At 46.6% G+C, this 25,634-nt stretch overlaps 1 protein-coding gene across 3 annotated transcripts in view; it reads right to left on the reverse strand.

Annotated features, from left to right (window-relative positions):
- The window catches only part of LOC144754887 (hexokinase-1), a 1,510,469-nt gene that overhangs the window by 68,539 nt on the left and 1,416,296 nt on the right, over positions 1-25,634 (reverse strand). For all 3 annotated transcript variants that reach the window (XM_078643208.1, XM_078643209.1, XM_078643210.1), the window contains one exon: positions 2,996-3,229. In XM_078643208.1, the coding sequence (XP_078499334.1) occupies positions 2,996-3,229 (234 nt within the window). The remainder of the gene's footprint in view (positions 1-2,995; positions 3,230-25,634) is intronic.

Consider the following 25,634-nt stretch of genomic DNA (forward strand, 5'->3'; position numbering starts at 1 on the left):
TCAGTTGAGAAGGAAGGATATATTAAGTATGACTGGTGTGCAGATTTGAATTGCATCTCTATGCCACGTTAGAAGCAATCGGTTAGTTGAACCCTTTAATAGATCTTCAAAGATAATACACAGCTGTCCTTGCTTAATGATTTCAGTTGGAATGAGACTGAGGAATCTGTTGTAGGCAGCGTGCTACTCTACATCTCATGCTAAGACTGGAGTTGCGACATTTGTTCCACTGTGAAGAAGAGAATCAGGTACCAAAATAAATAGAGTGAATGACTAAGGGACAGCTTCAGAAATTGAAGGTGAGTGCGCTGGAGCAAGGATTCAAGAATCAGAAACTTGCTTGGATCAATCTCTCAGTAAGGGGTACTAATAATTAGAAACAGTAAATAAGCGAAAATTAACATGCACACAACATTCACATATGGGGAAAAGAGCTTAACGCACGCTTGAATAACAAAGAATAATATGCTACGTGACTAAATCCCGCTTGAAACCGAAAAATGTTTTTGCGCATGTGCAAACCAGAACCACGTAGGTAATCATGTGACTAACCCGTTTGAGAGGGAAAACTCTCACGCATGCGCAAGAATTGCTAACTGTAGGTCTTGAGGCACTGCGTGCCTGGCATATGCTTGCCTGAACTTTTAAGAAGCTTGTTCTGCTAATGCTTTTGCTTAAAGAAGAAGAATTGAACATGGGATAGAGTAGAAGTGGGCGGTTAACAGTGACAATCACATATTTTAGAAATGAACATCTGTTTATGCTTCTTTTATTAATAGTGTAAATTTGGGCCGGTATACCTTGGCAATGAAAGAAAATGGTGCTGGAAGAAAAATTGTATTGCGCATGTCTGGAAAGAGACGTAATGTGACCTGTTGCCCGGAAAAGTTGAATAACTGCCAAAGATCAAGGACAGCAGCTGTGTGGACATGGGAACATATGATATTTGTCAATGGAGCTTGAATAAAATGATATTTAATTTGCAACAAAATACGTATGGGAAAGGAAGTCATGGATGAGCTAAAGGGGAAGGGTTTACAAAACAATGGTGTCTTAATAAATTAGCGGTGTCAGCATAGTATGATGTGAAAACTTTTTGTAATGAGATCGAGTGATGTTTTAAAAAAAATTGTATTTGTGTTTGCTTTATGTCTTTTATGATTTTAACAAAAATCGAATAAAGAGTATTTTGACTGACTGACTAGTATTAGCAGTGTCAGCATAGTATGATGTGAACTCTCCTACTCTCTGCTAATCATATTCCGTATTTCACCAATATTTGCGACTTTAAGGGTGGGACAAAGAGAAATGAAGACTATAATTAAGGTGATCAAAAGATTAAGAGTGCTGATTAGTGTGAAGTGCTTTGGTGCTGAGGGTGCTGCTGGAGATTGCTGTAGATGATCCAAGAGACGAGAGGGAGAGAGGCGAGCAAACAGACTGGGAAGATTCACCCTTGAAAGACAGCCTTATTAGATTGAAGATTCCGGAAAAATATCGAGGAGGGAGAGAGTGTGAGAGAGGGAAACGTTCTGGTGCGTCTGGGTTCTAGAGAAGTTTAGTAAGTATTATTCTGACCTAATCCTCTCCTATAGTCTTTGTCACCTGATCCTTCATCAGGAGACCTCCCCAGTCCTTTGGCCAGAGGGTTGTCTTTTCCAGTTTCACCATTAGGTAATTATTATTCAGTCTCAAATTTGCATATCTTTTGCAAATGTATGATTTAATGTCTTTTGTCTCTCCATCTATCCACTCTCAATGCATTAAATTGTTGAGTGTGTTTGTGAATTAAATGTATTTGATATGTGAATTTTCTCTCCAATGAAAGTTGATGGAGTTTGCACTGTGAATCCGTACAAATGAGCGTTCACTTTGACTGAGATATTAGATAAAATTCATTGAATATTACCCAGAGTCTGTGGTTATTTCTTGAAGGTTGGAAGTTAGTTAATTTCTTAATATCACCACCAACTACTCGATAAATGGCCCATTGACCAAACGAAGAGTGTTGATCTGTGAAGATTAGATAGGCATTGACTAATCAAGATCAAAGTGAATATAAAACTTGCCCCCAGCGGAACAGCCAGGAAACTTGAATGTGTATATGGGCCCATTTGAAAAATGTTGTTGATTGTGACATGTTCATCCTGGCCTTTCGCTGGATCAAGTGCTGTGAACTCCATAAATACTCAAGGAGCAAGATAAATAGAGAGGTATGGGCACTAACTTGGTAGGATTTGATGCTGGCAATACGGTGATGGTGAGGAGGAATGAGTGCTCAAAAAGGACTAAAGATTTTTTAAATCAAGATAAATTGTGCTGGTAAAAGTGCAGATGTAGTGCTCAAGAACAGAAAATTAAGGAGTAAAGGAATAGTGGGTGTGTAAGGTTGTATGGTAGCAAGGATGAAAGTGAAGGGAAGATCCAGGAGGCTGGGAAAGCAGATAGGTGCACAAGGAAGAACACACACAGGACTATGGAGCTGAAAGATTCTGTTATTTGTGTTCGATATGTGGGTGGAATGGGTAGAGGATATGTTGGGTATTATTTTCAGCTTTGGGGATTATAGTTCCAGGGGGAACCTTGCAGGAGGAATTCCATAGGAGTGTTAGGTGTAGTGGCTTTCTATGTTTGTCAGAAGCAGTCTGATTGGGAAAATTTGTGATGCAACTTCGTATGATCTAAACAATTTACATCTGGACACTATCCAGTTTTCACATCACAGTCAAATTATAGCACTAGTCTGCGTCTTTACACACAGAAATTGTGCTAAAACGTGTGTTACTTTGTAAAACGCGGATACTTGGTCTTTTGGGGTGAAATCACTGTCTATTCCATATATGAATGGTCATTGGATATAGTTCTTTTCTACAAAACCTGAAAATGGAATTAAGTTCCTATGTTTTCCAACTTTCTATGACATTGAATGGGTCATGAATATAATAAATACTCAAGTTTTTCCATCTTAGGCAAAAGACAAAAAAGAAAGACTTACTGTGGGTGAAGTTTATACAATGTTCCATCAACTCCAACTGTGATGTCTAGGTGTTCCAATCCTCGATTTTCACGAATCTTATCGACAACAGCAGCCATTCCAGCCCCACAAACCTGAGCTGCTCTCCTCGAAACCGCACCACAGACCTCCTTTACAATGATACTGTCATCACAGGTACTGTCCAAACCCAACTGTTGGAGGATTGCTCGCACTTGAAGCAAGGCTAATCGGTCACTGAAAAGAAAATTATTCAGTGAAATTTATTTCTTGAAGTCTTATATTTGAATACTATTGGGTACTGTTGGATCACTTGAGTTTTTATAAATTAACTGTATCATTATCTGACAATATACATCTACAAACTCACGTATACCAACACTTTCGTAATTGTACAAGATCATAGTGATTTGCTTTTGGCCCATAACTACAAACATTATTTAACATAGTTATAATGATTGCTGAGCCAGTGAAAATGTACATTTTTGGACTGCAGTAAATGTATGTGCCTGAGCCATAGCCAAAAGGCATGAAGTTGGAAAGGGGCCAATAATCAACATTATTTCCAAGCTCAATGAAGCGATTAGCTTATGAATGTTGTGAGGGCCATTTCATTATGTAGCTCTGTCTTCAAGCATGACTCAAAACATATCATTCATGCCAGTGAATCTTGCTTGTTATTCTGTGGAAGGAAGGAGATGGGAAGGAAAGTAGGTGATACCAGGAAAGAGGGGCTATCGTAGATACTGAGACAATACGAAACAATCTAACTCTGCAGGTGCCATGAGCCAAGGCAGGGACCGATTACAATTGCAGCATGCTGGTGTCAGAAATGAGTTAAGTGGATAAGAGACTACAGCCTCACCAGTGTTCCAATGCTCGCAATGACTGATATCACTGGTCAATAGCCCACAGCATTCTAATAAATGGGTCAACAAACAACATGTTTCTCTGAAAGAAACAGTTAGTTATGGATTCCTTACCTCAGAATCACCCCCAGGCGTCAGACTGGATCCGGAAAGTTTTTTGCCAGCAGTACCCCTGTGTGTCGGATGTGGAGTGGGTCGACTCTGCGTACGTCGTGGTCGCCGGGATGACGTTAAGGTAGCTACAAAGACGTTGCCCTCACGCGCAGACATCAATTCTTTCTTTTTGCGCGCCAGCAAGCGTAGATCCGGAGAGAGCGGTACCCCCAGTCACTTTTTGACTGACTTTTTCTCGACTTTTGTCGACTTAGTTTCTTCGAGTATGGACTCCTGGTGCACGAGGGATGCCCGGCTTCAAGGCCTGCAGTTCCTGTAACCGACTGATGTCGGTGACGGATCCACACCGCGTGTGTCTCAACTGCCTGGAGCGCAACCACGACCCTAAGTCGTGCTCCGACTGCCGGACTATGGCCCCAAAGACTTTGCGGGAGCGGTCCCGAAAGCTACTCGAGGTCCGGCAGTCGGCTCCAAGTCGTTCAAGGTCCCGGTCATGTAGGAGGTCAGGACCGGTCGGGGAGCCAACACCATTCTTCCTCTAAGTCTTCGCACTCGGGTCAGGTAAGTCGAAGCACAAAAAGAAGTCAAAGAATCATTGTCACTCTTCAACTTCTCCCCGTCCATCGGCGGACGCGACGAGGGATGCGGGTGCTGCCCCTCCTGTGGCTCCAGGTGCGGAGTCCGAAGGGCCGACTCTGGGTTTTCCTCCCTTTTCGGGACCCGGAGCGACCCCCGCCCAGCCTTGTCAATTTTACGAAGCGATGCACGCCATCTTTGCGCGGCCGGACTCCGCCAGCGTGCCTTTCGGCTCCGCAGACTATGCTGGGGGCCCCTGGCCTTCGACGCTGGCAGCTCCGACACCGGCACCGCAGGGTCCCCTTGGATCCAGATCTGGATCCGGATCGGTGCCGGTCGACCTTGTTACGCCTTCCCCGGCACCGATTACACCGGCACCACGTCCACCACCAGTGTCGGCTGGGTGCCCAGTCGACTTTGACCCCGGCCTCCACCTCGAGGTAGACACGGAGCCGAACAGGCATCGACCGACGGGTACTTTTGTGCCCCTGTTCTACCCTGGCTCTTTGAGACCAAATTGACAGCCAGAGGAGGGTGAGGAGGACTGGGAGGGGTCTGGAGACCCTTTGACCGACCAGTCAGTGTGTGAACAGCACTGGCAAGAGGAACTGGGGGGAGCCAGTGGTCTGGATACCTCACCAGACCATGGCATGCTGTCTCCTCCAACCGGGGCTACAGAGGAGGGAGCGTCATACACAGTGGTGTTATGTAGGGCGGCAGAGGCTCTCAACCTCAAGCTACCTACGGTGGTAGTCAGGACTAACCTGACAGAGGTGCTTCATCCGGCAGCAAGCTCTTCAGAGCCCCTGCCACCCTTTAACAAAGCCCTCATGGACATCCTTTTGGGCACCTGTGGACAGGATGATTGCCCAATGCCACTGCCTGGCCCCGGGTGATCCCACTTTCCTCTCCCAACACCCCACCCCTGAGAGCTTGGTTGTCCAAGCCTATACCTGGTTGCGTTTGACTGTTTTTTCCGGGGATGTCCAGTCCACCCTATGGACATGCCCTTTGATGGCCGTCGTCTTTTCGGCGACAAGGCAGACAACGCGCTAGAGCGCTTTGAGGACTCTAGGGCTACGGCCAGATCCTTGGGCCTCTCCACCACCCACCCTGTGCAGTCTGCCTTTCGCCCCTTTTGTGGCTACGAAAGGTGTGCCCCGCTACGTCCAGCCCAGAGTCACAGGCTGGCACAAGCAGTTGAGCCCCAGCGCGGCCAGGGACGTGGGAACCCCAGGCGTGGTTCTGGGGGCCAGCAGGTGGGACAGTCCACCACCGGCCCCTCTGCAGCAGCCTCTAAACCTTCCTAGTCTGACCTTTCAGGGCCACCATCACGTTGGACAGGTGGGTTTTGAAAATAGTCAGACTGGGCTACTCCCTCCCCTTTCAGACTACCCCTCCCTCCATGCCACCTCAGTACCATCGCATGTCAGAGGATCACTTGGCCCTTCTCCAAACAGAAAGTTTCTGAACTCTTGGCCAAGGGTGCCATCAAGCGCATTCCTGCCCCTGAAGTAGGTTGTGGTTGCTATTCCCACTACTTTCTGGTGCCCAAGAAGGACGAAGGCTTGCGTCCTATCTTGGATCTCAGGAAGATCAACAGCTTCCTCCGGAAGAAGTTCAAAAAGTTGACGTGTGCTCCGGTCTTGCCTGCCCTCGACACTGGATTGTAGCGTTGGACTTGCAGGACTCCTATTTCCACATCCCTGTACTGGCGGCCCACAGGCGTTACCTACGGTTCACGGTAGCCCACTAGCACTTTCAGTTCACTGTGCTCCCCCTTGGCCTTACCAGCGCCCCCCGGTGTTCACGAAAGTGATGGCAGCGTCGCAGCTCTTCTGCGCAGATTAGGGGTTCCAGTCTTCCCCTATCTCGACGACTGGCTGTTGAAGGTGAGCTCGCCCCAGGCAGTCGTCTCCCACCTCCAGACTAAGGCCGACCTCCTGCACTCGCTGGGGTTCTTCATCAACGTGCCAAAGTCACACCTGACCCCCTCTCAGAAGCTCCTCTTCATTAGACCGGTTCTGGACACGACACAGTTTCGGGTCTATCCTTCCAAACAGCAAGTCTGAGATATTCGGGCTATGATTCTGATCTTTCAGCCTCTATCCCGGATCTCAGTCAAGATGACCCTCAGGCTACTGGGCCTGATTGCCTCCTGCATCCTGCTGGTGGACCATGCTAGATGGCATTTGCAGGCTCTGCAGTTTGGACCTGAAGTTCCAGTGGGCACAGCATATGGGGAACCTGTCCGATTGCGTCCAGAACTCGGAAGGCACTACACACCAGTAGCAGTGGTGGCTCACAAACCAGGATTGGGTCGACGGCAGATCCCTCTCACTTCCTGAACCAGAGTTCACAGTTGTGACCGATGCATCATTTCTGGGATGGGTGGCCACATGGCGAGGCAGAGATCAGAAGCCTCTGTCCGGGCTCCACATCAACCTTCTGGAGCTTCGTGGTGCTGCAACAAACAAGGCGGGTGGGGTCGTGGACCCTATTTCAGGAGGCCCTCCGCCTCTGGACATGGCTGGAACATCAGGGCATATCCATGGTGGTTTAACACCTGGCAGGTCCCCTGAACTCCAGGGCAGACGAACTCAGCTGCAGATGCATGATGGATCATGAATGGCGCCTTCACTCTGAGGTGGTGCAAGGTCTCTTTCAGCAGTGGGGAGAGCCTTGGTTAGATCTTTTCACCACCAAAGAGAACACGCAATGTCAGTAGTTCTGCGGGTTGGAATTTCCAAGGCGGCACTCGCTAGGCGACGCTTTTCGTCTCTAGTGGAGTTGCGGTCTTCTATACGCCTTTCCGCCTACACCACTTCTGCTGAGTGCTGAAGAAGATCAAGCGCGACCGGGCCCAAGTCATTCTTCTGGTTCCGGATTGGACACGAAGAGTCTGGTATCCCGAGCTGCTCAACATGGCCATCGATCCTCTGATCAGACTGCCTCTTCGGGAGGATCTTCTGTAGCAGCAGCAGGGGACGGTTCTCCACCTGAACCTGTCCAGCCTCCACCTCCTTGCGTGGAGATTGAGCGGCGGCAGATGACGTCGTTGGACCTGCCTCCCGAATTCTGCGATGTTATCTTGGCAGCCAAGCGTCCCTCCACTAAGACGGTATATGCCTGCAGATGGAACAAATTTGTGGCATGGTGCACAGCAAAGGCTGTGGATCCCCTTTGTGAGGTTCTCTTGTTCCTCCTTTCTTTGGCCCAGCAGGGCTCTGCTCTGGGCACTCTAAAAGGCTACCTCTTGGCCATTTCTGCCTTACTTAGGCTTCCTGATCAGCCTTCTCTTTTCAAGTCCCCTGTTGTAAATAGATTCCTTAAGGGCATTACTCATCTTTTTCCTCCTGTTCCCTTCGTAATGCCCCAGTGGGACTTAAACTTGGTGCTTACCTATCCTATGAGCGCTCCCTTTAAGCCACTGCATAACTGTCCTCTCAGGATTCTTACTTTGAAAACTGTCTTTCTGGTGGCCATCACCTCTGCACGCAAGCTCTTTCTTCCAAGCCTCCCTTTCTGGCTGTCCATCCGGACAAGGTCGTCCTTAGAACTAGACCTTCCTTTCTTCCCAAGGTGGTTACTTCTTCCCACATTGACCAAACCATCAATTTGCCCATCTTATTTCTGCCTCCGCATCCTTTAAAAGAGGAAGATAGGCTACACAGTCTGGATCCAAAATATGCGCTTTCCTTCTATCTGGATCGCACAAAGCAATTCCGGGTGGACAACCAGCTCTTTGTTGGGTACATGGGCGCTAAGAAAGGGCGGGCTGTGCACAAACGGGCCATCTCCAGGTGGGTCGTTTTGTGCATCAAAGCTCGTTATTCTTTGGCGAAGAAGGAGCCTCCAGTGGGGCTGCGCTCCCATTCCACCAGGGCGACGGCCGCCACCACTGCTTTGGGACGGGGACTCCCTCTTAATGACATCTGTCAGGTAGCTACGTGTATATCACTGCACACGTTTACTATACACTGCTTCCTGGACAGCCAAGTCCGGAGAGACGGCTTCTTTGGCCATTCTGTTCTTCAGGACTTTCTGGTGTGAACTTAGTTTGCAGACCCACCTCCGGTGTTTGTACTGCTGGAGTATCGATTCTAAGGTAAGGAATCTATAACTACCTGTTTCATTCAGATGAACAAGTTACTTGCCTTCGGTAACGATATATCTGTAAGAAACATGGGTTAGGTATAGATTCCTTACCGCCTCACCCATCCTTCCCGTTCTGCGAACTTACTTCTAGGGTTAAGGGCATCCTTCAGGGCCCTAGTTTTGTGCACCAGTGGTCAGTGTCCTGCATGGCCCTGCCCTTCTGGCGTGGAAAGTCGTGTACAGAACTGACGTCAGCATGTGAGGGCAGCGTCTATGTAGCTACCGTGATATCATCCCGGCGACCACGACGCCAACGATGGACACAGAGTTAAACGACGGCACCTTCTGACGCGCAGCGGTACTGTGGGCGAAAAACTTTCCGGATACAGTCTGACGCCTGGGGGTAATTCTAAGGTAAGGAATCTATAACTAACCTATGTTCCTTACAGGTGTATTGTTACTGAAGGTAAGTAACTTGTTTTTCTCTTTCATTACAGATTATCAGCCAGAGCTGGGCTGGACTGGGTATAAGTACAGAACAACACTCATGGTCCAAAAATTGTAATGACTGATCTCATTCGTTCATAGCCTACTCTATTTCATGTGATGATAATTTGCTTTGTGGCAGCACAATGTATGTTCCCAAAAAGGTCAGCTGAAATAGTAAAGAACCTAGCTGGTAGCTGTACAGATACCGGTAGTTACAAAAACATACAAGAAAGAGTAACATGCAAATATCTTTCATGATGTTTTGTTACAAATTCACATATCAATATTAGTCAGAAAATCCCCACTGTAGATATTTTTGAAACGAGGCCCAAAATCTAAGATTGTAGTATTCTTCAAGGTTATTAAATAATTAGGGCAAATATAACTGAACTTAATTAATCCCATTCTGTGTCAGGACTGGAGGTGAGGATTTTGCTTTCTTCTTTCGCTTTATTTTTACAGCAGCTATTTTTACGTGGAAATAACAAACTACCATTCCCTTCAGCACTCGGGAAATAGAAAACCTAAACCTCCAATAGTACAACAACAGTCCCAACAAAGTCCTTCCACAGTTTCAAAGCTCCCTCTTTCTTCGTGCTTGAAGCCAGAGATAAGTTCATTTTCCGTCTTGCTCGCTGTTTTAACAATTGCTTTGTGCTTACAGTGTTTACGCTGGCTGGTTTATGCAGTGTTTCTTCATTGGTGATTCAGTGATGCAGCGGGTACGCTCCAAGTCCCTTCAGCAGCAGTCTGTTGTGTTTGGGGACTTTCGCGGTGTGGTCTGCCACCCTGCAGCTGGCGCTGCAGCCAGTGCAGCTCTCCTCTCAGCTCCATGGCATGGCGTGCAGATTTCACCTTCCTTAAGTGAAATTGAAAGTGTGTGCACCGTGGTAAATGACGGAGCCTTGTCCCTGGCCTGGAGACATGCACCCCAAGCTCCAGTGGTGTGTACTGTTTTTGCAGTTTGCTGCCTGATGCCCTGAGGGGTCCGTATCTATCTTCTGTAGTGAGTGACACCTCCTTTTCGTTGATATTATTGGCCCGCTGAGGCTTCAAAGCCGGACCAAATGAACTTAAGTAGTGTGTGTCCCCGGGGCATAGACCCAATAATCTGTGCAGCAGACCTTTGGGGGCCCACAAGGGGAAGGGGACCCCCTGGATTTCCTTCCGTGGGACGACAAATTCTACAGGGTGGTAGAGGCCTCCATTTTACAGGGCAGTTGAGGAGACTATGGCTCCCCATGGAAAGGCGCCTTTCACACAAATAGTGCAGGAGTGCGCTCAACTCTCCAGGTCAGACGTGATGCCTGTGAAGCCACCTGTTCCTTCCCCACAAGCTCCCCAGGATGCAGAGACCTTGTCCCACATGAGATAGCAGGAGGCAGGGGTGGATAGTGATTAACTTGCTCTCCTGAAGCGGACCTTCTTGGACCAGTTACCCATTATCTAGCCCCTATGCTCTCGGAGCCACCAGAGGAGCTTTCCCAACCCGGTTCCCCCGGCAACTCTGAGGGGAGTCGGATGACGACGCAGACCCCTTTAGACCCTTGCGTCCTCTACTGTCCCTCTCCTGGCAACCAGTCACCTTACAAAAAAGTGGATATGCTGGACCAGGATGATATTTTGCACCACAGGTCATCTGAATGAGCTCCAGCAGACAAGGTGGCCAAGTATGTGAAGAAAGAGTCTTGCAGTCACTTTCAGGTGGGGTGCCCCGTCCGTCCTCTAAGAGAAAGACTGATCCTAGGATTGTCACTTTTCTGGGAAAGTTTATGAAAGACCCCAATAAGAGTATTGATAGATGCTGGAGGTCCTGCCAGGGTAAGTTGTTGGATGGTATCTGTCTCATCACCAAGATTTTAGACATGCCAGAGGAGGCTAAGGTCTCAGGGTCCCTGATCTGCCCAGACGTCCTTTCCGGCTGGGCGCAGCGGATGGTCATCTTTTTGGGTAACGCAAACTGTGCGCTCTTCACGGAGCACCAATGTTCATTGCTTATCAAGGTAGACCCAAAGCGGGGGGACCTGGAATTCTCTAAAGAGGGGGCGGTGGCCCAAGCGGGCCTCTTTGGTGACCCCTTCACTAAATAATTGGGAACATTTGCGGCAACCCTCACATCCCTGGACAAGGCTCAGTCGCTCTCGTTTTCCAATACCCCACAAGGGGACAAGGATCCAAGACCTGCAACTGGCAAGACCAGTCTCGTTTTGCAACCTACTTCCTGGTCAGCTGTTCTGTGGCAAGGATGGCTTCAAAGGACAAGCTTCTCATGTCTCCAATAATGGTAAGTGTTCGCCCTTCTTCCCAACTAAAAGTAGTGGGGTGGCTGGAGAACTTTTTCCTGGCTTGGTTGTCCAAGGCCTTGGATGCTTGTGTCCTACAGACAGTGCAAGGGTTACAACCAGAATTCTACGGCTTTCCCTGGCAGGAGTCCTGTCCATACCCAATGCAGTTGTCCCTACAAGATGCCGCGCTTATAGATAAGGAGGTCAAGGCCCTCTTGGACAAAGGGCCATCTACCCGACTGCACCACATCCCCATGGGTTCATCAGGAACCTATTTTTGGTAGACAAGACGGACGGTGGCCAGAGATCAGTCATCAACCTTTGGGAGTTCAATAGGTGTCTGGTTTACCGTCACCTCAAAATGGATGGCACTCACCTTCTTCGGGACCTCTTGAGGCCTTGCATCTGGATGGTGCGCCTACATCTAAAAGACGCCTATCTGATGACACCAATATTCCCCTCTCTCAGACAGTTCCTCTAATTTGTGTGGTGGCAACAGATCTCCACTCTTCCGTTCGGGCTGTCATCAGCCCTGTGGTGCTTCACAAAGTTTCTCATACGGGTGGTGGAACTGCTCCGGGAACAGAGGGCACGTCTCATTGTTTACCTGGACGATATGCTTTTGCTGGACCAGTGCCCCTGGAAACTATCTCTCCAATTTCAGACAGCAGTGAACCTTTTGAAGGACCCGGGGCTCGTAATCAACAAGAAGAAGTCACTACTGACGCTCTCGCAGCAAACAATCTTTTTGGGCTTCATGATAGACTATCTCTGCGTCCCTCAGCCTTCTGGCTTGGAAGCTGACAGAGATAGGGCACAAGCTGAGGAAAAACACTGTTCGCCAATTGCCTCCTCCTCCAGCCAAGAAATCTTACTGGGCCCACTCCATCATCGAGCCCTGCAACGCCTCAAGGCCTTTAATCTATGGAGAGGCCTTACTTATTCCCTATAGGTTCCCTTGTCTGACGAGGCAAAAGAGGAGATTGGTTGGTGGCTTGCCCACATAGAGGCTTGGAACGGGAGGGAAATCTTCGTTTCTGCTCCAGACCTGGTCATAGAGTCAGAGGCCAGCAGGTTGGGCTGGGGTGCGAAAAGTGGGGCACTCTCCACAGGAGGCACGTGGACTCCACAAGAACAGAGGTTACATATCAACTGCTTGGAACTCCTGGTGGGTTATATCGCAGTTTGCTTTTGTACCAAGGACAAGGCCCAGTCATGCGTCCTCCTCAAGGCAGGCAATGTCTCGGCAGGGTGATATATCACTCAACGAGGGGGCATGAGAGTCAAAGCAGTGTCCAATCTAGTGAATAATTTCTGGCAATACTGACTAGATCACCACATATGGGTCACAGTGGAGATCTTCCAGGCCAGGTAAACTAAGTGGCGGATTGGCACTCCCATCACTTCCATGACGCAAGTCTGTGGAAACATTTATGCCACAGTCTCGGACAGGTGGGGCACGTTCTTAGTCAATCTGTTTGCGTCACGCCTGGATAAGCAGGTGGACTGGATCTTCAGTTGGAGACTGGACCCGCAGGCGGTTGCAACCGATGTGTTCCTCCAAGATTGGAGTCAGGAGAAAGGCTTTTTGTTTCTCCCGTTCAAAATGATTACCAGGGTATCTGCCCTGGTCAGGAGGCAACAGTGGAGTTGGTGCTCATCTCCCGGATTTGGAGGTCTCAAGTTTGGTTCCCAGTTCTGATGGAACTTTCTTGGGATTTTCCAATCCTTCATCTCCGGTTCCGACTCTTCTGAGCCCGGATCAGACTCTCCAACATATTGGGATCTAGGGTTCCTTGTTCAACACCCTACGCATGCTCCGCATGATCTTCCGCTGGATCCCGACCGAAACCAGGAAGACGGTCACCCAGGCACTCGTCACCAGCCGACTGGACTACGGGAACACCCTCTATGGCGGAACCACAGCCAAGCTACAGAAAAGACTCCAACGCATCCAGAACGCCTCCGCCCGACTCATCCTGGACATCCCCCGACGCAGCCACATCTCCGGCCACCTGAGGGACCTGCACTGGCTCCCCGTCAGCAAGAGGATCACGTTCAGGCTCCTCACCCACGCACACAAGTCTCTCCACGACCTGGGCCCCAAGTTCCTCAACGACCGCCTGACCTTCTACACGCCCACCCGTCAGCTACGCTCTACTAGCCTCGCCCTCTCCGCCGTACCACGCATCCGAAGAGCCAACGCCGGAGGCAGATCCTTCTCCTACCTGGCGGCCAAGACTTGGAACTCCCTCCCCATCCACCTTCGGCTGACCCAGGACCATCTCGCCTTCAGGAGACAACTCAAGACCTGGCTGTTCGAGCAATAGCAGACCCCTTCCCCCAAGCGCCTTGAGACCCTTCCGGGTGAGTAGTGCGCTATACAAATGGTATGATTGATTGATTGATTGATTGATTGATTGATGTCATGGTGGAGTACAGGAGATGCTGGACGATTTCAGGTCTTTCGAGGCAGGCTGAGGACCTCCTGTCCAAAGAGTGGACGGACAGTACGGCCAAGCGCTACAGGTTGGCTTAGTTACGATGATCATGGTGGTATGTGTGACGGGGCTTGGATCCCGTGGGTGCCGATGTATTACAGGTACTTAATTTTCAGTCCAGTCGTGTGACAGAGGGTCTGGCTTACCACTGTTCTAATACTTTCATTTTGGAAATTCCCTCAGGACATGCTCCAGTTGATTGGTCACCTATCGGGGAGCACTCCTTTGTTTGCAGACTCCTTAGAGGGATTCAATTCTCTTTCCCTCCGGAACTGCGCTATTCGGTACTCTGCGATGTTACTCAGTTGCCCAATACCTTTCTTTTTTGGTATCAAAACAGGTGCCTCTCTAGGAAAGAGCGGTTGACTGAGCTCTTTTGCCTGGTGTTATGCAGGAGAGTCTTGTATGTTTGAGCCATGGGTATTAGAGGTAGAACTTTCTCCCAGGCAGGGTTACCTTTACTGTCAGCAGACATACCAAGTCCAATGCCAGGGTTACTACATACCCCACTTTTCAGGACACTCCAAGTTGGGTGTGGTACAGTGCATAAAGGCCTATGAGGAAATGACGGAAGAGTTGCACCATCCGGGCGAGAGTCAACTCCTCATAGCTCTTCATAAACCGCATAAGACATTTTCGTCCTTAACGATTGACCATTGGGTTTGATAGTCATGCAGGAGGCGCGTATTGCCTCCAAGGTGTTTAGAGCGTACTCAGCAAGGGTTGCGATGGCTTCAACTGCGTTATGCCTGGGAGCACATCGGGAGGACATCAAAAATGCGGCTGACTTGTCTTCAGATTCAACCTTTAATAGATTCTACTTTAACCCAGTGGTGGATGTGGCTCATTTGGTGGTGGGCAAGCTTTAAACTAGCATAATCCTCGCCTCTGGTCCTGACATAGAATGTCATAATAGAAGGTTTCAATTCTAATAAGGATGTAAAGGAGAGAATTACCTCAAATAGCGAGGATCATCCTCAACCTTCCCCGGGACTAGGAAGTATGTTTTTTCGACACTGTTTCTGAAGTGGTTTTTGAGATTATAAAAGGCAAATCAGATTGATTTTATGCTCATGTTGGGTATCAGATTTTCACCGATGTGATTATTTAGGACAAGTTACAGAGATGTGTTTGTTTTTACTAGGAACTGACGGTTCTAAGCAAGATGGCCGAATATCGTGTGGTGGTATACCTTGAGCGAAGAAAGAGGGAGCTTTTTCTGTTGTTCAAGTAGTCTTTATTGATTTTATTGCAAAAGAACAACAAACTAAAGTCAGTGATAATTAAATGAAATAAAAGAATGCCTTTAACACTAGGAAGCATGTTCTGTTGAGTGCTTACATATTTAGGCACATATATAGAAGGGGTATAGAAAAAAGAAGTATGGGGTTAAGACTGTACATAGGTCTACACCCAGATCCTGATCTTCAAACCTGTTGGTATCGTTACATAACATATTCATATTTACCAACATATACGTATCCATCACAATGACAATCAGGTGAACACCGGGCATTATAATAAATGAAGTAAAGCAGATATAATTTTCTTGAGCTTATGAGTGCACAGTGAAAAGAACTGTCCACTCACAAGTATGATAGGTATCGAGATGAGGTGGAGTAAGTACCAGGGTTGTATTAGAATTGTTTAATTCTATGGGGGGTCCATGAGGGGAAGCGTGGATTCAATGTGTTTCGAGATAGTGTGGATGTGGCCTACAATATTCAGCGTGTAGTGAGTACCTCTTAGTTTAAGGGGGGGTCTAAGTTAAAGGAAGTGATGTCAAGCGAGCACCACATACGTCTGTGTGGTGGGAGCCGTAGAGAGAGTTACAGGGAGGTGTTGTTGGCTCCTCTGAGAAAGGTGAGCCATTCTTGCCACATCTGAAATGAGACTATGTTGAAGTTTTTTCAATTATTAAGAATCAGGTTGCATGCAAGGGTGAGGATTAAATACAGTAAGCATCGGTCCTTTTCGGTTATCAGTTGAGTAGCCCAGCATTATCTATGATAATTCCTTGGTGGGTGTGTTTTATGCATTTAAAAATATTACCCAATAAGTCAGCATAGAGCAATAAAATAGCACGTATGCCATACCTCCATCGCATAAACCGCAGTTCCAGCATTTAGGGTCCTGTATAAGGTTGAGTTTGTGGAGTTTTACTTGGGTCCAGCAGGCTCTATCAATAATCATGTATTTGGTTTGGGATAGTGAAGGTGAAATGTTGTTTGTAAACAGGGACCTGTGTATGCATTTCCGGTCAAATTTTATATTGTTGCTGATCGGTTCCGCTTATCACTTTAGTTCATTGAGAGTATAGGCTTTACGGGCGTTTGGTAGGAGGAGTTTATATATTATGGACACAGTGTGTTCATCTTTGAGTAAGCGCCCAGTTAGATTGGGTAGTGATGGATTATCAGTTTGTAGGGGGGGTGTTTTAAGATCTGAACGCTTAGTCTCAAGAAGTTAGAGAAGTCCATGTTATCTAGTCCTAATCATGTCTGTAGCACAGAGAAGGGTTGAAGTAGGTTGTCCCTAAAATGTTCCTGATTAGACTGATTCCTTTTTTAGACCAGCCAGGCCAGTATAACAGCTCGCCGTCTATTTTGAATTTAGGGTTGAGCCATATGGATGCCATGTTAGAGTTATGCATTTTGATCTTTGAGGTAGTCTATTCTTAAGAGAGCATTTTCAGTACTGAGTAAGATATATTTGGAGTAAGGGAGCTGAGGGGTGTGCATTATCAGGAATGCAGAAAGGGTATATCGTTTAAGAATGCTTTTTCCACTGCTACTCAAACTGGTTGATTCTGTTCCCTCATAAAATCAGTTAGTGCCCTCCTTAAAGAACTAGGCTGTTTGGTACTTTTCTGTAGTTGGGGAGACCTAGACCTCCTCCGTCTTTGGACATTCTGAGTTCTTTAAGTGAGATTCTAATTTTCTTCCCTATAGAGAAATGTATTTAAGGTGCTGTCAATCTCCTTTAAGAAGTCTTTGGATAGGATCACAGGTAGCATACTGATTAAGTAGTAAGCCAAGGGTGTAACCATAATGTTTAGTGTTTCAGCCCTCTTCCTCCATGAAAGGAATTTAGGAGACCATCCCTCAACAAGTTTATCAATTTTTTTAATTAGGGAGCTTTCGTTGACATGTAAGGTTGTGATAAGGTTATTGGTGAATTCTAGTCCTAGATATTTAATGCATCCAGGTTGCCCTGACAGTCCAGAGCTAACCAATATGTCTTTATTTCCACAGTTATTAAAAAGTTTAACTTCGGATCTTTTATTATGTTTGTAACCGGAAATCTCAGTAAATTCTTGGATTGCTGACATCAGGGCGGATATGGCTGAAGAGGCCTTCTCAAAACTAACATATTATCCGCACAGGTGGTGATTTTGGTTGTGGCTTTTCAGAATGAGATGCCGGGTATTTTCTACTCCCCTCTAAGGCGGTATAAGAACAGTCCTTTTACTAATAGAAAAAGAAGGGCCATAAAGGGGCAACCTTGTCTGGTCCCTTGTTTCAAAGAGAGGGTAGAGAAGATAGTGCCACCCCCTTCAACCTTAGCGACTGGTTTGTGATGGAAGGCCTTGATCATGCATGTCAAGGGTTCTCGTGGTAGAATTTCTCCAGGATTGAGTTTAGGTATGACAAATCACCTTTATCAAACGCTTTCTCCATGTCTAATGTAATCGCTACAGTGAATGAGTTTGTTATTTTTGCTTTCTCTAAGACATGGCACAGAATTCTTGTGCTATCGCTGGATAGTCTGTTTTTCAAGAATCCCACATAGGAGCGGTGAATGAGTTTAGTGATGTATTTTGTAGTCTATTAGATAATATAATAGCATATATTTTACAATTCAGATTGATCAATAAGATTATCCTGTAGTTCTTTTGGAGTAGGGTATATTACTGTTATAATAGCCTCTGCTGTAGTGCTTTTTACTAGACCTGACACAGTAAGATAGGTGTAGAGCCTTAAAAAGGGTGGGATTATGGATGTAGAGAAGGACTTAAAAATTGTGCATTATAGCTATCTGGGCTAGGCACTTTGCCTCACTCAAGTTTTTCTGGCTTAAGGTTTTTTGGACCCTTAACCGACTCTTTTTCTTGTTCTGTTACTGTAGGTAGGTCAGCTTCCTCTAGCTATTGTTTACATTTTGTATAGTCTAGTGTAGTATTATTATTATATAGTTTTTGGCAGACATCTTTGAATACTTCTGCAATCTTATTGAGATTTGTATGTATGAGGCCCTTCTGATCTTTGATATCATTGATAGCATACTTTTGTAGTTTAGACATGATATTAACGTTTTGCCAGCCCTGTTGGACTCTCATAACCAAATACATTTTGTTTATTAACCCATATACCTGCTCTAGTGCTTATGATTTTATTATATTCATACTTCTTACTCACAATCTTATTTAGAACAAGGTTGTCATTACTGGTGATATGCTGTTTTTCTAGCTTTATGATTTCACTTTCCAGTATTATGAGTTTGCTGCTCGCTTCTTCATATCCGACCTGAAAGAGGGAGCTTTGAAACTGTAGAAGGACTTTGTTTGGATTGTTGTTAGCTGATTGCAGGTTGAAGTTTTCTCATTCCCAAGTGCTGATAGGAATGGCAGTTTGTTATTTCCATTAAAAAAATGGCAACTGTAAAAGTCAAGGCGAAGGAAAAAAGCATAATCCTCACCTCTGTGTCCTTAATATAATTGAAACTTTCTGTTATGACAGCTAGGACATTTTTCATTCTTGCTAATTACCAATATGATTACACATAATCCGCAGTGAAATACACTTAGTTTGAATGTAATATTTGAATTAATAAAACTTAGGCAAAAAACCATATAACCCTGCATTGCCCACCACTTTCCAAACAAATACTAAGGAGAATTGGCTAGTCACATCAGGAAACACAGTTTGTTGCAAAGCTGTTTTAACTGCCAGGAGGTAATAATGTTTATCTTAAAACGTTGCCTCAAAATTGGAGTCTGACAATTCATGGAGTTTTCCTACTCAGAAATAGGGGTTGGATCAAGAGTTTTAGAATTTCAGACTAAAGCTCTTATCAAGACAGTGAGGAAGCAACTGAAATAAAAATATACATATGGGGAGAATTTTCTTGACATTAATATTCCCCACAGCAGGAACTGACTCAGCCCTCCAACAATTTTTCTCCACTTTAAATGTATTGAACAGTCTGATCTGGTTAAGTTTTAGTTAGGTTGAAATGCAAAATGTCTGGGGTAATCCAGATCCTTAACATTTTTGACAGGTGCAGACATTATTTTCTCCCAGCTCTAAATATAGGTCTCTATTTTTTTGTTTTAATTAAAATATTTTTAATCTTACAAGTCTTTACAAGGTACCCAGATAAAGCAGAACATACCGTAATATATTTAAATGTGGCATCAGAGGTACAGGGACTGGGTACTATATTTAACACATTTAGCACATGTAAATGCATACAAACTAATCTTAGAGGCCTGTGGCAGTTTAGTGCGATTATCAATACCATTACTTTTCCTAACTGAAGCACTAAGGAGTTCTATGAACAGGGCAAAGGGTGGAGATCAGATGCAGATGATCTTTTTTGCCCCCCCTCCCCCATCCCCCGGGACATTTGGAGATGCTGGTGGCCAGAGGATTGTCGCCTCCTCTCGCACCACAGTTGAAAACCTGGGTACCAATATCAATAATGCTCTTTCAATGAGATCCCAGGTTCTGGCTGTGGTTGCCACCAGTTTTGGCCTGCTGTGGATGCTGAGGACATTTCTCCCTCTACTTTCAGTAGACACCAGGAAAACCGTGGTCCAGGCGCTAGTTACCTCCAGGTTGGACTACGCAAATACATTGTACCTGGGCCTCCCAGAGTACCTACTACAGCACCTGCAGGTGGTTCAAAATGCTGCGGACAGACTTATTCCTAGGCTCAAACTTAGGACACACAAAAATATATGCAGAACCTATGTACATAAAATGTGGTCCAATCAAATGATCTCACATATTTATAAAATCTGGAATCTTCATCTAATATGGCAAGCTGAATATAAACATTTATAGACAACATAAGAATAAAACAGATAGTCAAATATGACATAACGGTTTAAATTATGAACCAAAAAAAAGAGGGAAAGCAATTTCTGGCTGGGTCTATCATAAGAATGGTAGAATATTAACCTGTTACCTGCTGAGGCTTTTACACCTCAAGTCAAATTTCCCCCCTTTTTCACAATATAATGAGGATTAAGGTGCCAAGGGTGAAAATAGACACAATATAGCAATTTTTTAAATGAAAAATATGAGAAAAGAGTGCTCCACAATAAATTGTCCTTTTATTAGTCCTAAAAATGGCATTAATTAAAGTCTTGCTTTGCTAAAATCGCCATCTTCCCAGCTTTCAGGAACATGTTGAGCTGTAAAAAGGCATTTATTGTCACTGTGTTTGCATTGTTCTAAGAGGGAGCTAATTTTTCTGAATTTCTATACTTTCAACTTACTTCCAGTTTGTGGTGGAGTTTTTTGGAGTTACCCGAAGGTATCTGTGCGCTTCACATGAGCACCAGTTGCATTACAGACGGACACATTCATTTTTTTGGTTTGGCATGGGGCGATTAAGTGTCTGATTTTGATGTCAGTCGGAGTTGCCTCCGACCAACACCGTTTCGGTGTATGAACCGCCCAACCATAGGTCGGTGGTTCCGCACACCTTATTCGATGCAACCACACATGGTGCAGTCGCAAATTTCCATTTCTCAATGGGAGCTTGTGGGGGGGGGGGCAGAAACTGCCCACAGCACAATCCCCCATTGATAAATGTGAAAGTCACAGTGATAGATGTGATAGTTTGTGAAATTCCCTACACCTCCCGGTGCCTGCCACATGGTTCAAGGATTTTCAGGGGGCACTATAGGTGCCCCCCATGGCCACAGCCAGAGGGTCAGGAAGGAAGGGGATCCTGCTAGGGGCCCCCCAAGTCGCTTTCCTACAGCCTTTGCATGTCAGACAGGCCGACATGGAAAGGTGACATCATAATCCCAGCGGTAGAAATGCGAACCTTAAGGGATTATGAGCCCATTCCGACTGGCCGATAGGCTCGTTGAACCCGTTGCGATTTGAACTCCGACCACTGTCATTGTAATACGGCAGTCGGAGTGTAAACCTACAATGTCGGGGAGAAAGCCTCAAACCAGCAGACTAAGGCTTTCCGACCGACATTGTAATCAGGCCCTAAGTGATTTGCCCAGAATCACAGGATGTTGAGTGTCACTGCCGAGACTCGAACCCGGTTCCCCAGCTTTGCGGCCGACCAACCTAGCCCAGGTGGACACATGTGAAACACTTGGGTGATGCCGTACAGCTATACAATTCAGACAGAATTCTGAGTTCACCAATGGGTCAATTGGGTAGATCCCTCAAAACAAAGAAACTGTTAAAATGAAAAATATAAAAAAATGGACATGAAAAAGCAGATTGTGACAATGTTTTGATCTATCACAATTGCTGACTGATTTACAAAAACAATACACCCATATGTCTGTTTGGCCTCTTGTTTTGAGGATACATAGGGTTTGTGTGTTCTTCAAGAACCTGAAGTACCCAAAGCCAACAACTGAACTGCACCTGACAATTTTTTTTTATTGGGCACCAAGCAATTCATATGGCAAAATATAAAGATTGAAAAAGAGGTTTGAAGCAGCGGCAGTTTCGCTTCAAAGGCATCGAGGCTTCGCCCCTTTCCCTTAATCCTCATTATCAAAATGAAAATTCCCAAAATAAAAGCAGTGTGTTCTGTTTAAGTTTTAATTATTTAACGCTGCATGTACACAGAATTCTTTCTACTTGCTGGGGCCCGGGCTGCTGTATACTGACACTGACAAGTGTGTTCATGACATTGAATATGCTGAGTGACGCTTAAAACCCGCTGCGCCAATGTCTACAGTATGTGCTGGGCTGATTATTCCACAGCCACGAGGCCTGTGAGGTTGTCAGCTCAGCAAAGACAGCCTTGAGGACCAGTCTCCACACCCTGATAAGGTGGGGGTTAAATTATCCCTGGGCGATTCAGCCTGAAGCCTTGTAGTGCTAGGGCTTCACGTCAGTCAAGGAGTCGAGAGCATAGTCACTCCACCCTTTCCCTACTCGTCACAGGGGGGTGGGACCCACCTGTGATGAGTTGGAAGAGGGTGGGGTAGAGGCTGCAGGCAGACAGGAAGCCAAGAAATCAAGTCTGCGCAGTTTGTCGTCATGACTTTGAAGACACACTGTTGACGTGAGGTGGCCGTTTCCATCGATGCACTTTGTGAGGAATGCTATTAGCTCCGGTGCATTACGCATGTGTTTCTACAGGTACTGCTTGGCAGCCTGAAGACCCGTGGATGACCTGGTAGTGATGAGGAGGCAGCCGTGGGCCAGCAGGTGAGGGTTTTTTACTTAAGTGATTACTGTACTCAGTATCACGTAGTGTTTTAATTAAGGGGGAATTTGTAATTTCAACCGGTATCTTCTGGTTAAATGGGCTTCATATGACCCTGGTCAGAATTACCGGGCCAGTCCTAAGAGTGCCCTTCCACTCCAGACAACCGATCGAAAATCAGTAAGAAGCCTCCTTACAATAATGACATCACCAGTAGGACAGAAGGCCCTTCAATACTGCGGATTATGATAGACCCTTAGGGCACATAAATCACGATGTGGGAGCCATGCTGGGAAACTGAGCCTTCAGATGAAAGCCTCTTAACTGAATGTGATGGATTTGAGAGAGAGGTTGATAAATGCATTCAGGGGAGGGAAGAGGAGGAAGGGATGATGGGTCAGTATAAAGGGAGGGCCCTCCCTGGGGAAAGAAACCATGAGAAGCAGCATCTTCAGATTATTGGCTAATGTTTTCAAAAGCCCCCTGGAGAAATCTAAGTACTTGGGCAGAGGATAGTCTCCCGACCGGGGCAGTGCATTCCTGGGGGCTGAAGAGAGAATGACAAAACAAATACCAGGGAAAGGTGCAGCATTCTGAGATGAACACGTGCAGGCCCCAGCTCCTCATCCATACAGGCCCTTCTGTGTACTAATCCATATTAATGGTACAGCATGTACATATGGGGCACCCGTAGGCCTGCCTCCATCCCTAACAATATACCTCTGCCTCTAATCCACCCAGATGTTATTCAGATGCAAATTCCTTTTTAGGGCTTGCCTAGCGTTGTAGCGCATGCGCTGCTTGCTTTGTGAGGCATGCAGTATACACTATAGTGGGGGAAATCTCCACCCACTTTCCGGTCATATTTTTGATTGGCTTCAATCATAAATGTTGCATTTTGATTAGTTTTTGGCTTGTTAGCCCCTCCTACTCATGGCCTTGTTTGTCATTTATATCCTTCCCTGGCTATTGGCCCCTTTACTCCAAAACAATTTTTGACCCAGTGTCCCCCCCGCTCCCTCTTCAGTCCGTGACCCCCCCCCCTCCCCCCACTCCTGCGTGCCTTCCTGGACCCCCACCCTCCCGTTTCCAATTAAATAGGTCTTGTGTAAATACGAGTCCTATTACATTAAGAAATGCTTCTTTGTTGTGGGAGTGGCTGGGTGATCGCACTCTTTTTTGGTGTTGTGCGTCATTTTGCCTGACCAAAACATGGCAAGTGCACAACACATGCGCAATACAGACGTTTTTGTTTTGATGTCTGTATGCTGTAGTCTCTTTTTTCTGTCTATGGCACCCTGTCACTGACATAAGAACTTCTAGAGATAATACCGTTACTACAGCTCCCATTTAGCAACGATGAAAACGCCTTAACAATAAGTCATTAATTGCTGAGTGCCGGGTCTCTGCGAACTGAAAACAACTGGAAAAAGCACACATTATAGTGTGGAGGCACAGCACCGGTCAGTGTCTCTCACAGTGCTGTCTGAGCATGTCCTTGAGAGTACTCTTTTGGCTTCTAGGCATGTGCAGTCGGGATGATGGTTGTAGGAAGGTGGATATCTGACTATATGGTTACCCCAACTTTTTGCCTAGTGTTTAGCTGGTTTTTTACTTAGTTGGCCTGGGATCCTGCTATTCAGTGCCCCAGGCTATCTGCTCTCTCTGTAAAATGGACTCCATGTACTCCAGGTACATACCTAATTGGGGATTGGGTCACCTTGTGTGCCCTTGTATAGTGTACCATAGGTACCCAGGGCATAGGTGCATCCAAGGCCTACCAGCGGCTGCAGCATGAATTATGCCACCCCTGGCTGGCCATCCAAACTGACACCACAGGCTGATCACTCAGCTTGGGCAAGGTCGAGTAATCACCCCTTGCTTAGATATAGTATACTTATATCTAACCTTACATATAGACACATATGTACCTGTAAGTCACTCCTATTGCAGGCCTTAACAATCCTGGAGGCAGAGTGCTTGGTTTTATGTGAGATGGTGCTCTAGCATGAGCTGAGCCTGTCTGCAGCTTTCGGAACCATGTCCTTTTAGCTGTTCTGTGATATAGCCATACCATATACTCTTAAGTGCATTATAATCCTCGCGGTTATTGCTAACTTTGGTTTGGCTTTATCAAAACATGTTGTGTAAGGTGTCATACGCTTTGGAATATTACCCCCCCCCCCCCCGCCAGTTCTGGCGGCGGGGGTAGCATTCCACCCTTCTAGAGGGAGAAGACATGTAGTTACTGCTTTACCCGGTTAAAGTTAAACAGAGCCTCAGCATCACAAAATGGATGCTGCTGCCACAGACACGAGTCTGACCTCCTGCTGCTGGACGAAACTCCGGCAGGGGAGGCCTGGACAATAGGTTTCCTGCCTAGCAAGCAAGTTGTGCATTGAGGTTTGAGAAGCCCCAGACCCGAGCAGCATTTGCACCGAAGCTCAGCCCTCCACGAGTGCCGCGTGGGGCCTGCGCCTGCATTTCAGCTCAACGCGTCTTCGCGGTTGCTAGCCCGTTGGCTAGTTGGCCCTCTGAAGACATCCTTTTGAAACTACACCGCTTGCCTGGTTGCTCCGGGCTTGCTCCAGCTTCCCTGCGAAGGAGAAGCTCCCCAGACCTTGCTGGTCTGAACTGAAGCCAATCTTCCCATCCTGCATGGATTGCACTTGCCAAGTTTTGTTGGGTCCAATTCGGATACTGACACCGCTAACAGCTAGATCCGTCGTGGGACAGCTCGACTCCAGCTCCTGGTCGTCGTCGACGCCTCCTGGTCCTCGTGGCTGCAGAGACAAGCTTCACCTCTTCACCTGTTTGAATCTCGACATCGCCTGGTTCCTTCCTGGCCACTGGCTAGTGACCCAGACTCTGTCCCCTCTGCTTTCAGGTTCTTCTCTACTCCGATCCACCCTTGGATCCACCCAGACACTTTTCTCCTGGTCGCCTGCAGCACTTTCTTGCAGCTCTCCATAGGAAACAGCGACGAAACCCGACACAAAAGAACACCTATGCACCCGGCTTCCCTGGGTGAGGTAACTCGAGTACTCCAGTGCTCCTGTGGGTAACAACTATCCAAGTGTCCTAGTTTAACAGGGTTTTTCCGTAGTCCATCCGGAAGTGTCCTAAATCTACTACTTTGTAACTCTTACGTTCCCATTGAAACTCTATGGTAACTCGCGTGTGTGTTTAGACACTGCACACGCCTCCCGTGGGCCTCCTACTTCCAATCCCTTGGTTGTTCAGTGTAGCCCCAGTGATTTCCTAGGCCCTAGGCCTACTCACCTTTTCT

Source organism: Lissotriton helveticus, chromosome 5_1 (genome assembly GCF_964261635.1).
Source record: "Lissotriton helveticus chromosome 5_1, aLisHel1.1, whole genome shotgun sequence".
Taxonomy (NCBI): domain Eukaryota; kingdom Metazoa; phylum Chordata; class Amphibia; order Caudata; family Salamandridae; genus Lissotriton; species Lissotriton helveticus.